Source organism: Mobula hypostoma, chromosome 8 (genome assembly GCF_963921235.1).
Source record: "Mobula hypostoma chromosome 8, sMobHyp1.1, whole genome shotgun sequence".
NCBI lineage: Eukaryota > Metazoa > Chordata > Chondrichthyes > Myliobatiformes > Myliobatidae > Mobula > Mobula hypostoma.
Window position 1 is genome coordinate 86,909,300 of NC_086104.1, and position 16,086 is coordinate 86,925,385.

General features: G+C 41.7%; 1 protein-coding gene across 9 annotated transcripts in view; it reads right to left on the reverse strand.

The window, feature by feature from the left end:
- The window catches only part of LOC134350696 (ras and Rab interactor 2-like), a 175,872-nt gene that overhangs the window by 46,682 nt on the left and 113,104 nt on the right, over positions 1–16,086 (reverse strand). For 4 of the 9 annotated variants that reach the window (XM_063056252.1, XM_063056254.1, XM_063056256.1 and 1 more), the window contains 4 exons: positions 15,601–15,686; positions 11,332–11,426; positions 6,685–6,877; positions 251–362 (listed from right to left, as the gene is read on the reverse strand). In XM_063056252.1, the coding sequence (XP_062912322.1) occupies positions 251–362; positions 6,685–6,877; positions 11,332–11,426; positions 15,601–15,642 (442 nt within the window). In that variant the 5' untranslated portion in view covers positions 15,643–15,686. Of the gene's footprint in view, positions 1–250; positions 363–6,684; positions 6,878–11,331; positions 11,427–13,692; positions 13,753–15,187; positions 15,532–15,600; positions 15,687–16,086 lie in introns of those variants that run through there. The other 5 variants (XM_063056258.1, XM_063056257.1, XM_063056260.1 and 2 more) reach the window with 5 other exon arrangements.

Here is a 16,086-nt window from a genome sequence, read left to right on the forward strand (position 1 = left end):
CAGCACAGCATGAAAGAGAAATGAGAGGAAGATCACACTGAAATAACACTCTTTTGAGTTGGGAAAAATGAAAACAAACCTATCTCCATTTGTTATTTTCTGCTTTGAAACTAAGAATTTATTGACTGTAACAAATTATTTTGCTTCTTCAAAACAGTGATGGTTTCTTGGTATATCTCGTGCATTATTGTAATTACATTATTAACACTTGTTCTTTCAATGATAGCAGAATTAAATGTCAAATACTTACTATATTGGCTTTCCTTTATTGGGAAGTCTTGTATAAAGTGTGGTCCTGGCTCAGATAATCGTACAGATATGATTTTTTTCTGTGTCCTGCCTGATTTTCGAACAAGGAAGATCTGTTACAATAAACAGATATTGATATCAGAGGTGATGGAACTGCTTGGTAATTCAAACAGGACTAATGATAAGGCAGCTCACTTCAAATGAGTCATCTTAACAAAGACTTAGTTAAGTAGTAACTGTTGCATTGAGGCCCAGCAAATCTTGAAGAACAGCACCTCATCTTCTGTCTGAAGATGTCACAGCCTACTGGATTTAATATTGAACTCTACAATGTCAGATATCTTGATTTCTACCTGCATCAAGCAAGTGGCTAGACAGGTCCTTTCTGCTCTGCATACATAATTCGCACATTGTTTTACTTTATCTCTCAGTAACCGCTCATATTCACTCATTGACCAGATAACCTTGTTTACAGTTTAGCTCAATGGTCAACTTGGTTTTACCTTATAAGAGACATCACTCCCTACACCCCCAGCAGCTTAACAAGTTTCCTTTGTCTCCTTCCCAGTTCCATGAAGGGTTGTCAAGCTGAAATGTTCACCCCCAGAGACACAGCCTGACATGCTGAGCACCTTCAGTATTTCCTGGTTTTAATTCAGATTTCCAGCACCTGCAGTTTTTTTTAAACCTGCAGCTGAGCCTTTACTGAGCTTGGCTGAGGGACTCAAAAGGATCAGAGACTGGTCCACTGATAAAATTAAGATGTGTAAATGCTGAAAGCACTGGAGAGCAAGGTCAGAACAAAGATCATCATGGAATGGACCCTCCTGTGCTTCAGTCTATCAGATTCTCTTTACCGCCATGCAAACAGCCTCTGCATTTGTTCATGAAGATCCTTCATATATTGGCTCCTGCTGAGGAAAGACCCTCAACTTGATTTGCCTTTTACAAATCTCTGATTTGTCCTTATCCCATGTTCATCAATACGTCATGGCTTGTAAGTTTGGGCATCTGCAAGGGTTGATGGAGGGGTTACTGTTTTCAATATTGACATGAAGATAACTTGCAGCCAGTTTAAAGGACGCATGATCACAATTTGCAGCAAAGGAGTGTCATGAGCTGGGAAGAGAGAAATAAATGTTTCAAGTGAATGTAGAGGGAAAAGAAATTGATAGTCACTGGTGAAATTTAATCCATGTAAACATAATGTGAATATTGAACAGAAGCACAAGTGGCAAAAAGGCCATAAGCTCCACTAGGCTTGTGGATCCAGAGTCAATCTACATGTGGTAAGATGTAAGATGTCGGTCCACAAATCTCAGAATTTTGATAACATCTCCAAGATGGCCCCTCGGAGGGCAGCAACTCGACCATAGCTGCCAATTTAACATGCTCATCAGCATGTTTATATAGTTTCATGTTTTTCCCTCCCTCTACCACTGTATTCACTCTCAGCCACCTCCCAAACTCTCCATGTCTTTAACTCTCTTTCGCATATCCCTGCCCCTTGTTCGGATTTATGGTGGTTAGTCCTTCAGCCATCTTGACTTTGTATTCTAGAATTACCTCCCCAAAGGTACTCCCTAAAAATCTCCTGTGTGTCCAGGCTGAGATATCTCTCCTCATTCATCCTGCTTTGCCTTGGTTTCCAATGCATCTAAATATGCTTCTGTGAAGCACATCAGAGCATTAAAGGTTTCTGTGGCAGAAAGCACAGTGACCTACGGGAAGATTTAAACATGTCATTCACCCTCCTACATCTGGATATGTCCATCCTTCAGAAGATTAATTTGGACTGTTGCTCACAGCAATGACCTTTAATATTAATAAAACTACCAATCTTAATTTAGATAGTTTATAATCCAGCTGTCGTAATTCATAATAATGACGTGCAGTTTCCTGGCTGTTTTCGTGTTTAAACAAACTGCTTGATCTTCACTTCCCCGACATAGCATGCAAGGTTATATAAACGTTTTGTGAGTTTATTTGATACGTATCTGGAATGGAGTAGGAAGGGGTGGGTGGCAGGGAGATTTACATTGAACAATTTATCAGGAATTTGCTTGCTTTTGGCCGCAATATGTGTTTTTTTTTATTCTAGTCACACACTGTAGCTATTCATTTAGAAATGGAAGAAATCCCTTTGGTAATTTTTTGATGAAAGAAACTTTGAAGTTTTTTTTATAAATTGAAAACTAACAAAAACTTCTTAAAATACAGACCGCCTAACAGGTGTGCCAAATTTTCAATGAGCAGGTGTACTTGGAAGAACAAGCTATAATGCTGAATCAATCACTGACCACTGGAAATTGGATAGTCTTATTTGCTCCATTGCATTTGTTACATTTTTCTTTGTTATCATAAAATTTTACTACGTCATAGCATTGCTAAGTAGTTCTTCTGCAGCCAGAATGGTGAATCTACTTAAAGACCCACCTGCACGTGATAAATATGTCACTCTGACCCTGCACTTTTGGACTGTCTGTGTCTGAGTGTGCCAAACAGTTGCTCTCCCTGCCCAACTTGGGAGACACTAGGCCTTCAGAACTAATGGACCACATGCTGTCTCTCCTGGGCAATCAACATCCTTGCCGAAGGGTCTTGGCCCAATAGTGTCGACTGTACTTTTGCCATAGATGCTGCCTGGCCTACTGAGCTCCTACAGCATTTTGTGTGTGTTGTTTGAATCAACATCCTTGTTTTATTTTTAAAGAACTGTTTATGCAACAAATGCCTGATCAAGTTCGCACTGCCTTTGCTAATATACCCATGAAGGACTAGAGGGAGCTTGCTAAAATGGCCACTAGTCTACACTCAGGCAGGCAGAGGTTCAACATTCCTCTTCCTTTCCCTGTCTCAATAAGCCCCGTCAGCAGAGCCTCCAGCATACTCAGAGGCATGACTCTGAACCAGAAAACGCTGGGTCTATGTTTTTATCATGTATGCGTTGGCACAAACACCAGGAAGTGCTGACTGCCATGCAGCTTCAACAGTGCTTGCACATTGGGACATAGGAGGACTGTGAACACCAGCTGCCAGGGTCATCTATTGTTCATTACAAACACACTTTCATGGATTACTTCCTGTGTGATACAGCTGCTCAAGTGAGTGTGGTGCCAGCCTTGCCCACTGATTATAAGGCAGAGAGTGATGGACCCTTGCTGGAGGCTGCTAAAGGTAGCAGGATCCAGACTTATGGGACACGACACGTGATGCCCTGTTTCACTGGACTACACTGCACATGGAACTTGGTCTTGGTTAAAGTTGCTAGATCTCTACTTGGCGCAGATTCCCTGTGCGCCAAAGAATTGTTAGTAGATCTCAAGAACTGCTGGCTTGTGGACGCAAAAGTCTTTGGGCCATTACCCTGTGGCCCCAGTAAGTTCCTCACGATGACTCTATCTAGCGCATGTACCGTCACATGTGAATTCACTTGCCTGCTAAGCAAATTCCCAACCTTCACCAAGCCCACATTTTCTACTACTCAAAGACTCAAAAGCATGGGGTTCAGTACCCCATTTCCACGAATTGCTCACCAGTCCATGCCCGTGTGCACAGACCATACACAGAAAAGCTGGCCAGCGAGTATGCTAACCTGGAAATGCTTGGCATTGTAAGCAGGTCGAATAGCCTTTGGGGCTCCCCTCTCCACATGGTCTCCAAGTCTCATGGTGGTTGCCGTCAATGTGGGGACTACCACCACCTCAACAAGGCCATCACACCCAATCGCTACCTAGTCCCTTACTTTCAAGACTTTAGCATGTTTAGACAAAACGATAACTTTTTCTAAAGTGGACTTAGTCAGGACTACCATCAGGTGCCTACATGTACTGAGGATGTCCCCAAAACTGTTGATATAACCCTGTTTGGCCAATTTGAGTTTCTGTGCATACCGTTTGGGCTAAAAAAAAAAGTACAGCATGGAGTTCCCAGCAATAATGGACACCATGTTAAAAGAATTAGATTTTCTTTTGGTTTAACTGAACGACATACTTGTTGCCAATGCATCCAGATTCGAACACCTGTCTCATCTCCACATACTTTTCAAGCACTTAAGCCAACATGGGCTAATTACTAACTCCACTAAATTCCAGTTTGGTTTGTCAACTATTGACTTTTTCAGCCACCGTTTCGCTGCAGGAAATGCGACTTCCCTGCCGTCAAAAGTTGCTGCTATAATGGACTTTCCAGTACCCCTGCACCACAAGAATTTTTAGATATGGTGAATTTCTATCACCATTTCATTCCACGAGCTGCTGAACTTATGTTCCCCTTGTATTGTGCCCTTAATGGCAGTGCCCCAATGGCATGCTTGGGTGGTCAGTAGACATGACGAGAGCATTTGATGACACCAAATGAGCTCTTTCAAACGCGACTTTACCGGCCCATGCACTCCCTAACCACTGACGCCTCAGCCTTTGCCATGGGTCCTGTGCACAAACAGCTGGCTGGAGGCATGTGTCAGCCACTCGCCTTCTTCAGCCGGCAGCTCCATCCTCTCCTTCCATGTTTGACTGCGAGGTTCTCAGTCTCTATCAGGCTGCCCGCCAGAGACTGCACAGCAGCCGTGCCACATGGCCTACATTTTGGAATTCACAACTGACGTACTGCACATCAAAGGGAAAAATAATGTCATAGCTGATTGCCTCTCACAGCCCGCCGTCCAAGCTACCAGACAGCAGTCATGGGCCTGTGGCTGGCTGACATCAGATTTGGGGATGCAGGAGTTTCTCTCCTGTGTGATGTCTCAACCAGTCGCCCTTGCCCCATAGTACCTGCAAACTGGAGGTGTACTGTTTTCAACTAGATTCACAGCCTCTCGCATCCAGGTGGGAAGGCTTCAGAGAAACCGGTTGCTTTAAAATTTGTGTGGCCTTGGGAAGGACATGCAAGAATGGAGTGCAGCCTGTGCTGTGTGTCAGCGATGTTTGACCACATCAATATGGACTTGGTAGGTCCTCTTCCCAACTCATGCAGTTTCACGCAGCTCCTTACCATGGTAGACCATACCACCAGGTGACCACAGTTTGTCCCTCTAACATCAACAACAGCTGCGGTCGTGGCTCGGGCATTCATTATCACCTGGGTCACTCAGTTCAGCATCCCATCTGATATTTCTCCCGACCAATGGCCCACAACCTTGGCATTAAATTACATCATACCACAGCGTATCACCGCAGTCCAACGGCCTATGCGAGTGGTTTCACCGTTCCTTAAAGGCTGCTCTGAAGGCCTCCCTGACTGATGAGTGTTGGCACAATCTTGGGTCTCCTGTTGGGCTCAGAATGGCTCCAAGAAAGGACCTGCAGTCCTACGCAGCTGAGTCTGTGTACAGGTAGTCACTACGGGTGCCGGGTGATTTTATTCCTGACAACACAAATGCCCGGTTGGAGTCTCAGCGGCATTCCAGCCTCCTCAGTAAACACAATTCTTTCACAGTTATTCCTACATCCCTTCATGAAATTCAGCACTCGTGGGTTCCAGCTAACCTGCGTTCTACCTCATTAATTTTTGTCCACCACGATGCACATCAACAACCCCTCAAGTCCCCTTATGATGGCCCATTCCGCAGTTTAAAATGAAGTGAAAAGACTTTTATTATAGATAGGAAGTTGAAACCTGAATGTATTTCTACAGATTGCCCTAAACCAGCCCACCAAGACCCGGAAGGTTCCACTACCATACCCCCTGCATGATGACATGACCACGTATGTGTCTGCAGACCTTTAGTTGAGCCAGAGGTCCCAGCTGTTACTCTAAGCAAGGCACATAAGACCCGAGCTGGGCAGCACCAGGCAGACTTACAATGCCAGTTTTGGTGAATTTGGAGTGGGGGGGGGGTGCTGTAGGGTAATGTAGTGGGTGACAGACAACTCGTATTGTTCATAATAGAAACCATTCCACATAATTCACAAACACCGTCATTGAATTGTTGTGGTCACTTCAAGAGACAGTGTCTAACGTAATGACGTCAGTGCAGGGCGACTGCTTTTGGTTTGATCGCAATGAAAGTGAAGGGCTGCGGCTTTCGTTGAGCACCTAAACCAACTCTTGCGTGTTTTATTCACAAAATCCTACAATGGTGGTCAATAGGTAATGAGTGGGGTGCAAGACAAAAGGCTGTATGAAGATTAGCTAAGGCAGATCAGGGATAAGGAGCACAAGTATTGATGTAACCAATTTGTACAGTCTCTGTCTTGTCCTCCATCTAGTGTGCTTTGAAAACTATGAACCGCTCCACTAACCCTCATGTTCTGAGAAGGTTCCTGACTCAAAAACACTAATTGAAGTTTCTTTCCACAGATGCTGCTTAACTCTTCCAGCATTTCCTTTTTTAACTGAGCTGATACAACTTTTCTCAAGTGCATCCTTTGAAAGAGAAATCCGAGGCACCTTACTCAAGTATGTCAGCTATCGTTTTCAGAAGTGACTTACCCCAGCATCCTCGGGCTGCAGAATGCGTAGACAACCCTCATCACTCAAGCCAAGTTGTAGCCAGACTGGATGGGTATGCAGAAGTCGATCAAAGATGCTGAGGTTGCATAGGAAGCTTTCATAGCCGGAATCCCTCAGCCAGTGTTTAGCAGCCTGTTCTCTCTCACGGTCATAATCCATATCCCTTTGCAAACTGAGCAACAAATCATCATCAGTGAGTAAAATAACTAAACCATCAGTTTAAAGTAGGCAGTGATGCAAGTAAACTAAGTATATAATTTTAACATCAGTTTCCCTGAAGGAGCATTTTAAAAAACATTTTCTATTTTAGAAACAACACTACCGCAACTGGGGAAAGAGACATTTTGGTGATCAGTCATTAACTCTTTCAAGTGGCAGCATGTAATCATTCATTTTCAGCTAAAATTTGATGAACAGCCATATAGGATTTCATGGACAACAGTGGCCAACCCAACGATGGACACATCCTTAAATGAATGAACTGGATGTCTAATCTAAGGAGCAACACCAAGAGTGAAGTACCAAGCTCAAATTTAATGTTGTTGCTTAAACTAGGTGAAGCGAAAGATTATTTTTTCCCACAACAGTTCCTGCATTTTGAGTGGAAGAAATCAGTGAACATATTAAAGTTCCAAACTAGTTATCCTTGCATTGCCACAATAACACATACCATGCAACTTGTCAGTGGGAACAAATTTTCTCAGTAATGTCTACGATTAATTACTCATGTCAGATCAGAGACTACCAGCCATTTCACTGTCCTGCAGCCAAGTCCTAATCCATGATAAACAGAGGTCACAGTTGACAATTGTGTTCTGATGACAGCAAGTGTCTGCCCATCCCACTATTTCACAGGTCTGATAACAAGGTGATCAGACTGCATTCTCCAATTTAAGTCTAATAACACAAACACATGCTCACTGTTTGCAACAATAAAATATGGCACTCCGTTTTGTGAAACCTTTGATCTGTTCTGGAGATTCATGTGGGCAGAAATTTGAAATAAGTCACGGTGCACTTAGAGAGCTGGTCACTTTCTTGTCATCATTTTACCCAAACTGGATGTCTATGGATATATGTGTTCTATTGTGAACAATTTTATCACTCAAATTGACAACCCTTGATTAAATTTTGAAGCAATAAGTTACTATTTGAATTTTCGATTTTGCAATCAAATTACACTTTGTACTTTCATCCCACTGTCATCTGAAGAATATGACTTTTGTTATATTGCTCAATGAACAATAATGCTCAGTTCCCCATCACTTATGCAGCAGCAATAGGGGACTATTAGGGGGTCAGATAGGTGATTCTGTGGACGCGGGAAAGAAATGCAGATAATAGATGATAGACAATAGGTGCAGGAGTAGGCCATTCGGCCCTTCGAGCCAGCGCCACCATTCACTGTGATCATGACTGATCATCCACAATCAGTATCCAGTTCCTGCCTTATCCCCATAACCTTTGATTCTGCTATCTTTAAGAGCTCTATCCATCTCTTTCTTGAAAGCATCCAGAGACTTGGCCACCACAGCTTTCTGGGGCAGAGCATTCCATATATCCACCACTCTCTGGGTGAAAAAGTTTTTCCTCAACTCCATTCTAAATGGTATACCCCTTATTCCTAAACTGTGGCCTCTGGTTCTAGACTCACCCATCAGCAGGAACATACTTCCTATCTCCAGCGTGTCCAATCCCTTAATAATCTTATATGTTTCAATAAGATCCTCTCTCAGCCTTCTAAATTCCAGAGTATACAAGCCCAGTCACTCCAACCTTTCTACGTATGACAGTCCTGCCATCTGGGGAATTAATCTTGTGAATCTACGCTGCACTCCCTCAATAGCAAGAATGTCCTTCCTCAAATTTGGAGACCAAAACTGCACACAGTACTCCAGGTGTGGTCTCACCAGGGCCCTGTACAGCTGCAGAAGGACCTCTTTGCTCTTATGCTCAATTCCCCTTGTTATGAACGCCAGCATGCCATTAGCTTTCTTCACTGCCTGCTGTCCTTGCATGCTTGCTTTCAGTGACTGATGTACAAGAACACCTAGATCTCATTGTACTTCCCCTTTTCCTAACTTGACTCCATTTAGATAATAATCTGCCTTCCTGTTCTTACCAGAAAAGTGGATAACCTCACATTTATCCACATTAAACTGCATCTGCCCACTCACCCAGCCTGTCCAACTCACCCTGCACTCTCATAACATCCTCCTCACATTTCACACTGCCACCCAGCTTTGTGTCATCCGCAAATTTGCTAATATTACTTTTAATTCCCTCATCTAAATCATTAATATATATTGTAAACAGCTGCAGCCCCAGCACTGAACCCTGAGGTACCCCACTGGTCACTGCCTGCCATTCCGAAAGGGACCCATTAATCGCTACTCTGTTTTCTGTCAGCCCGCCAATTTTCAATCCATGTCAGTACTCTGCCCCCAATACCATGTGCCCTAATTTTGCCCAAAAATTTCCTATGTGGGACTTTATCAAAGGCTTTCTGAAAGTCCAGGTACACTACATCCACTGGTTCTCCCTTGTCCATTTTCATAGTTACATCCTCAAAAAATTCCAGAAGATTAATCAAGCACGATTTCCGCTTCGTAAATCCATGCTGACTCGGACTGATCCTGTTACTGCTATCCAGATGTGTCGTAATTTCATCTTTTATAATTGACTCCAGCATCTTTCCCACCACCGACGTCTGGCTAACCGGTCTATAATTCCCTGTTTTCTCTCTTCCTCCCTTCTTGAAGAGAGGGACAACATTAGCCACCCTCCAATCCACAGGAGCTGATGGTACTTTGCCTCCCAGATGCTAGGGTCCGGGATGTTTCTGATCGTATCCACGATATCTTGAAGTGGGAAGGTGACCAGCCAGAGGTCGTGGTACATATTGGTACCAACTACATAGGTAGGAAAAGGGAGGAGGTCCTGAAAACAGACTACAAGGAGTTAGGAAGGAAATTGAGAAGCAGGACCTCAAAGGTAGTAATCTCAGGATTATTGTCTGTGCCACGTGACAGTGAGTATAGAAATAGAATGAGGTGGAGGATAAATGCGTGGCCGAGGGATTGGAGCTGGGGGCAGGGATTCAGATTTCTGGATCACTGGGACCTCTTGGCAGGTGTGACCTGTACAAAAAGGATGGGTTGCACTTGAATCTGAGGGGGACAAATATCCTGGTGGGGAGTTTTGGTAAGGCTATTAGGGAGTTTAAACTAGAATTGCTGGGGGGTGGGAACTGAACTGAAGTGATGGAGGAAAGGCAGGCTGGCTCACAAATAGAGAAAGCTTGGAGACATTGTGAAAGGGAGGATAGGGAAGGGATGCACTCAGACCGATGGTTTGAAATGTGTCTATTTTAATGTGAGGAGTACTATGAATAAAGTGATGAGCTTAGAGTGTGGATCAGCACTTGGAGCTATGATGTTGTGGCCATTACAGAGACTTGGATGATGTAGAGGCAGGAATGGATACTTCAAGAGACAGGCTTTAGATGTTTCAGAAAGGGCAGGGCGGGAGGCAAAAGAGGTGGGGGCATGGCACTGCTGATCAGAGATAGTGTCACGGCTGCTGAAAAGGAGGAAGTCATGGAGGGGTTGTCCACGGAGTCTCTGTGGGTAGAAGTTCGGAATAGGAAGGAGTCAATAACTCTACTGGGTGTTTTTTTATAGACCACCCAATAGTAACAGGGACATTGAGGAGCAGATAGGGAGACAGATTCTGCAAAGGTGTAATAATAACAGGGTTGTTGTGTGGTGGTTGTTGTGGTGTGTTCCCAAATATTGATTGGCATCTCCCTCGAGTGAGGGGTTTAGACTGGGTGGGGTTTGTTAGGTGTGATCAGGAAGGTTTCTTAACACAATATGTAGATAAGCCTACAAGAGGAGAGGCTGTACTTGATCTGCTATTGGGAAATGAACCTGGTCAGGTCTCTCAGTGAGAGAGCATTTTGGAGATAGTGATCACAATTCTATCTCCTTTACCACAGCACTGGAGAGGGATAGGAACAATCAAGTTAGGGAAACGTTTAATTGTAGTAAGGAGAAATATGAGGCTATCAGGCAGGAACTTGGAAGCATAAATTGGAAACATGTTCTCAGGGAAATGTATGGAAGAAATGTGGCAAATATTCAGGGATATTTGCATGGGGTTCTGCATAGGTACATTCCAATGAGACAGGGAAAGGATGGTAGGTTACAGGAACATTTCGCTGACATTAAATGTACCCATTCCAAATGTACCAAATGTACGTTATGTATGTTCCCGTACCAAATGTACGTTACAATTAAGCAACGTAATATAGATTCTGAATGCATGCAAATTTAACATGAATTCACTACTGCTTCCCCATCAACCAAAAATGTAGCACAATGGCCTGTTCTGTGCTGCATCTCAATCAATCAATCAAAAAATAAATCAATAAATAAATTGAGAAAGAGCAAGACATTACCACTCTCAGTAGCACTGTGAAACTCATCTGAAAGAACGATGAATTCCGCATAGAGTTAAGGGTTAGAATACAGTACATGCTGAAAGACAATTAGTTAATGTGGAGGTCATCAGCAATAAGTTGTGCATTAAAGTATGCATTATTAAATATGCATGTAAACTCACCATAGCCACCCAGCAGAGTGAGCATCTTCGTCTAAATCAGAAACTGAACTGACCATTTTCAGTTCTCCAATCTCGGACGCAAGCGTGTCAACCAGCTGTGATAAGCAGCCAAGAGTCTATTGTTAGATCATGGAAAGGTGTGGTGCTAATAACTAGTTAACTGGTCTGCAGAAGCTTTAACGTCACTGAGAACACCAAGTATTTAGGGCAGGATTTCCCCTGTACTTCAATGAAACATTAAAACTCAAATTGAAGGCAGGCACTTTCCAATGCATGATGCAGTTTATGGGTCACCTCTTAAATAACAATGACCTTTGTAAAAGATCCTGAAAGTATCGCAGAAAAAAAACTGATGCAGTGAACTGTCAGCTGTGTAGAAAACAGTAGATTAAAAATGTTAGTAACTGAGCTTTTTACATTGTTTGTTACACATGAAGCATTCTGTCAGGTCATTTAAAACATCTTTATTTCACAAATCCTTCTGCAGATATTAGTAAAATTAAACAAATGTGGTAAAGCAGCAGGATAATTCCTTTCTGTTGATCCAATTTTCCACAAAACCAACTGATGACAGTGACAAATGATCATTAATACCAACAGCAAACATCTCCAGCAGTGAAAATGTAAAACTGCAAGTACAGAGATTTTGTTTTCATTATTTTACATTTTTCTCACACTTTGCCACATAATTTAAATTTTGCTCAATAGTTAGTGATTTAGAATCTGCAGGGGCCATTTTACCGCAGTGGGGATGAAAATCTCTAAATTGGGCCTGGGCATGACCTTGAAGCACAGTATCTTCTTGTTTTGGTTTACCACAATATCCAGTCATAACAATGGAGTTCAACATCCCACAGGTAACGAAAGGTGCTTAAAGGAGAACAGAGCCTCTCAAGCAGGTACCACTAGTAAGATGTATACTTAATTCTTGTTTGACCAAAATTTCTACCCAGCATGTCACGAGATACCAAGGAACCTCTTTAAAGTAACTTTAAAAAAACAGAAGTGTCCACAAGTAACTTTCAACAAATAGGATTAACCCAAGGCACATTTATTGGTTTTCTCCACAGCGGTTTTACAGTCTGACTGTCTGCAGCATTTCCAGAGTATAAACAAATTCTCCACATGCTGCTAAGTTCCCATCACAACAACTTTTCCTTGAAAATTTAATGGCACTGAGCCTAAAGGATTAGGATGCATTGACTTGGAGTAAACTGTATAGCAGGGACAATCATAAAGGGAGAGGTTTGTCTCAGTTTCTTCTGCATTACAATGGGGAAACATTGAGGGCAGTTTACCAGAAAACTATTAGATCAATCTGCACAGATGGAGAGCAACTGATTTATTTAATTAACTGGGTGAGCTGCGTCCACATACAAACTTGGAACTAATTAAGATATAAATGTTAGGTTGTTACTTTATTTTCATTTGTAAGCCTATGTGCATTGAGTTGCCTACAAAGTCAATATTTACAGTGTTTTAATGTTATACTGGTTTCAATAAAGATTCAAACATATTCTAAATTTCAACTACTTTGCAAGGTTTGGATAGTTTTACTCTGGCTAGAAAGGGTCAGAGCTGAACACTGCTACCTTCAGCATACATCAGCATCTCTAGACAAATTCAAATCACGACTGTCATCAGTTATTCCAAAATTGCATCCTAAAAGTCAAATTGGTTTGCCTCATCCTGAACCAACATTACAACCATTTCATCCTAATGCATCTCAGCCTGATTGTTTGAAGAACCTCTTGCTCTAGATCTGCCCACAGAGAATCCACTGAATCATGTGCCAGAGTATAGCAAATTGCTACGCAAAAAGGTCATGCAGATCCTGTGGACAGCTGCCAGTGCAGTGAATGGCAAACTTTGTTCCTTTCCTGTTGATGGCAAAGTCAGGGGAGAAGGTACTGTTGTTCTACTCAATTAGTATGAGTGCCCGTCCACAAGTCTTGCAACATCTTACTGCTTCTTTCACAAGATCAACTCTAGCTGGTATCTTAGTCCTGAGAGTGGAGAAAAACTATATTTGTACCAGGCACATTGGTACATTCCAAGCTTCATTTGACATGCACTTTTTAAAAAAAAAATCATTATCAAAGGTAGAGTTATACTAATTCAGAAGTATAGCCAAAATACAATTTGCTTTCAGCCCCAATCAGATGCATGAACATTGAGGAAACATTAAAGTGAGATGCTCAAAAAAATAAAAATGACATTTTAAATGAATAAATCTTGACTTAAACATCATATCAGGGCATTATATATAAATAATGGACAGGAAAGATGCACTTTTAACAAAAATATTCAGCAGGAATGGCTTCTGTGATCTAGTTCAAACTATCTAAACAGTATGCTTACGATTGTTGGAGATAAGTTTTAAAGTAGCAGCAGGCTATTGCATAAAAACTTCCACTGTGGCTAAAAGAAAACAAAGTCACATGTTGCAATATGCATCAGCTGGGTTACAAACAGACTTCCTAAATTCTAAACTGCAGTGACCACAACTGAATTCCACAGAACTCACATTATGAAAACAAGCTTTTTGCCAACATAAGTACCAATTATCTTTGTTTATATTTCTTACAGAAGGGCAGTTATGCAAAACAGAATCTCTAGTCTTTTAACCAGTTAACCCAACTTTTGCTAAAAACATGAAGGAACACGTTTGTATTTATGTGACAGCTTTCAGGGCCCAAGGGTATATTACGATTAGTCACAGTATTTCTCATTTCAACCAACTAAATAATGAATTAGATCACAATGTATACATTTTCACTTGAGAATATGAAATGTAATGACTGTATTACATCATTCAGAAAAAAGAGCAACAGTTTATAATATAAATAAAGTTAAATACAGTTTTCATAGCTTTAAATTATCTTCAGTTACTAAGATTTATGCAACAAAGGGATTTCAGAAGTAGATACAAGGCAACGAGAACAAGCTTTCTCAATCTAACCAATCTTGGTTCCACCCACACGCTTCATTGCCTTTAAATTTTTAGTCTGTTCAGCAACTAGAAGAACAGAATTTTCTTCAATTATTGTGAATGGTCATGCCATTTCTTCTAAACACCCAGTCCATCCCTCTCTCTGTCACTCTCTGTTAAGGAACAGCTCAATTGCTGGATCTAATCTGGATCAAGTGTGTCTACTCATTGCTGTATTTCACTGGTGGCCTTCAGATCCCCTGTCTCCCAGCAAAGCTCAGAAAGTGCCTCTCTAGACATAGTACCTCGCCACTTTGCTTCCAAAGAGCTGCTTAAAATTAACCACCTATATCTCCTGGTACCTCACAGCGGTCTGGTGTTAATCTGTGGTTTATAATACTCTCGTGAAGAACTACTTCCATTGACATAGTTAATAACTTCTTGTAACACCAAAGGAAACTCAACAAAAGGGAAATTAGATATGGAGTATGAACAGAAATTCAGAAAATTAATCTAGCCCCTTTATCTTGGGTCTGATATCCTTGCACTTCTACAAACAAACTCCAGCTGATGCAGTTTTGCACATGCGTTTACTTTGTGATCTATCAGAACAATTTTCTGCTCCAATCTACACTTTTATCATGCCACCTAACGTAGTGCACTGAGCAGCAGACAACATGTACATGTCACCGTTCCTTCACTGACGTCATGGTGAAAAGCTGATGCCTAAGTACCAGTTACATCCTACAGAATTCTCCTTCTATATCCTAGCCTCTATATAAAAAAAGTTGATTCTAATCATATCCAGAGTTATTTTTGTTGACAGCCTTTAATCAAAAGTTGTCAAATTGGCAGCCAATTATAAATAACATCTATATCTAGCATGCTGATGAAGTTCATCTAGGCTTGCTGAACATGCCTTACCTTCTACGAGTCCATTTGATGGATTGTGATCAGCTTGTACTTGTCCTCTCACCCACTCTGTCCCTAGTTAAACTACTAACATTTGCAGCTGAGCTTTTGACTGTCTCAGCAGTACGTCTGCAGGAAAAAAGGAAATACAGCCAGGGTGGGATCATTTCCTCATCTCTCAAGCATGCTTCCTGGCATGTCCACTGATGGTAAAGCACTGACTGGACTGAACTGCTCTACTGCATCCTCCCCCCACTTACCCTGTCCACCCAGACCAAAATAAAAAAGCAACAGGCAGGACGGTAGGGGTTTGGCTGAAGAAATAAGGAAAGGAAAAAAAACAAACTAGCACAAAAAGCAAGGATACACGTTGAAGAGGTTTATAAATTACTTCTGTTAAAAACACTGTAACAAGATTACAATACCTTAAAAAAACTCCCTTTCCTCAGCTCAACCAGACTTGACATTCTCAGAGGCTATTTGGGAAAGTTTCAGGGTTAGCCAGACGGACCTGAAATCAAAGACATTTAATAGTTATTCCATGCTGAAGGAAATACTGATGTGCATTGCAAAACCACCAGCCAAAACACATTCGGCCAAATTCTATGACAGCACTATCCTCTCCTTCAATCCATAAAGCAAAGTAACATTATAAACTGGCCCCAAATCAGAACACAACACAAAGTTTAGCAACACTCTCTTCCAGTGTCCTCTCAGCTCATAATGTTAAAAACAGCTTACTGATCATTAACTATAAAAACTTAAAAGAGATGTCCCGTTCTTCTGTGTTGAGACTGCATGTTAAACACGCAGCTGCTTGCTCTTAAGTTTAAATTTGGAAAACAAGCTTATTCATTAACTTCATTTTTAAACTAATTATAAACCTAATCCTTTCTCAGTTGACCACAAAG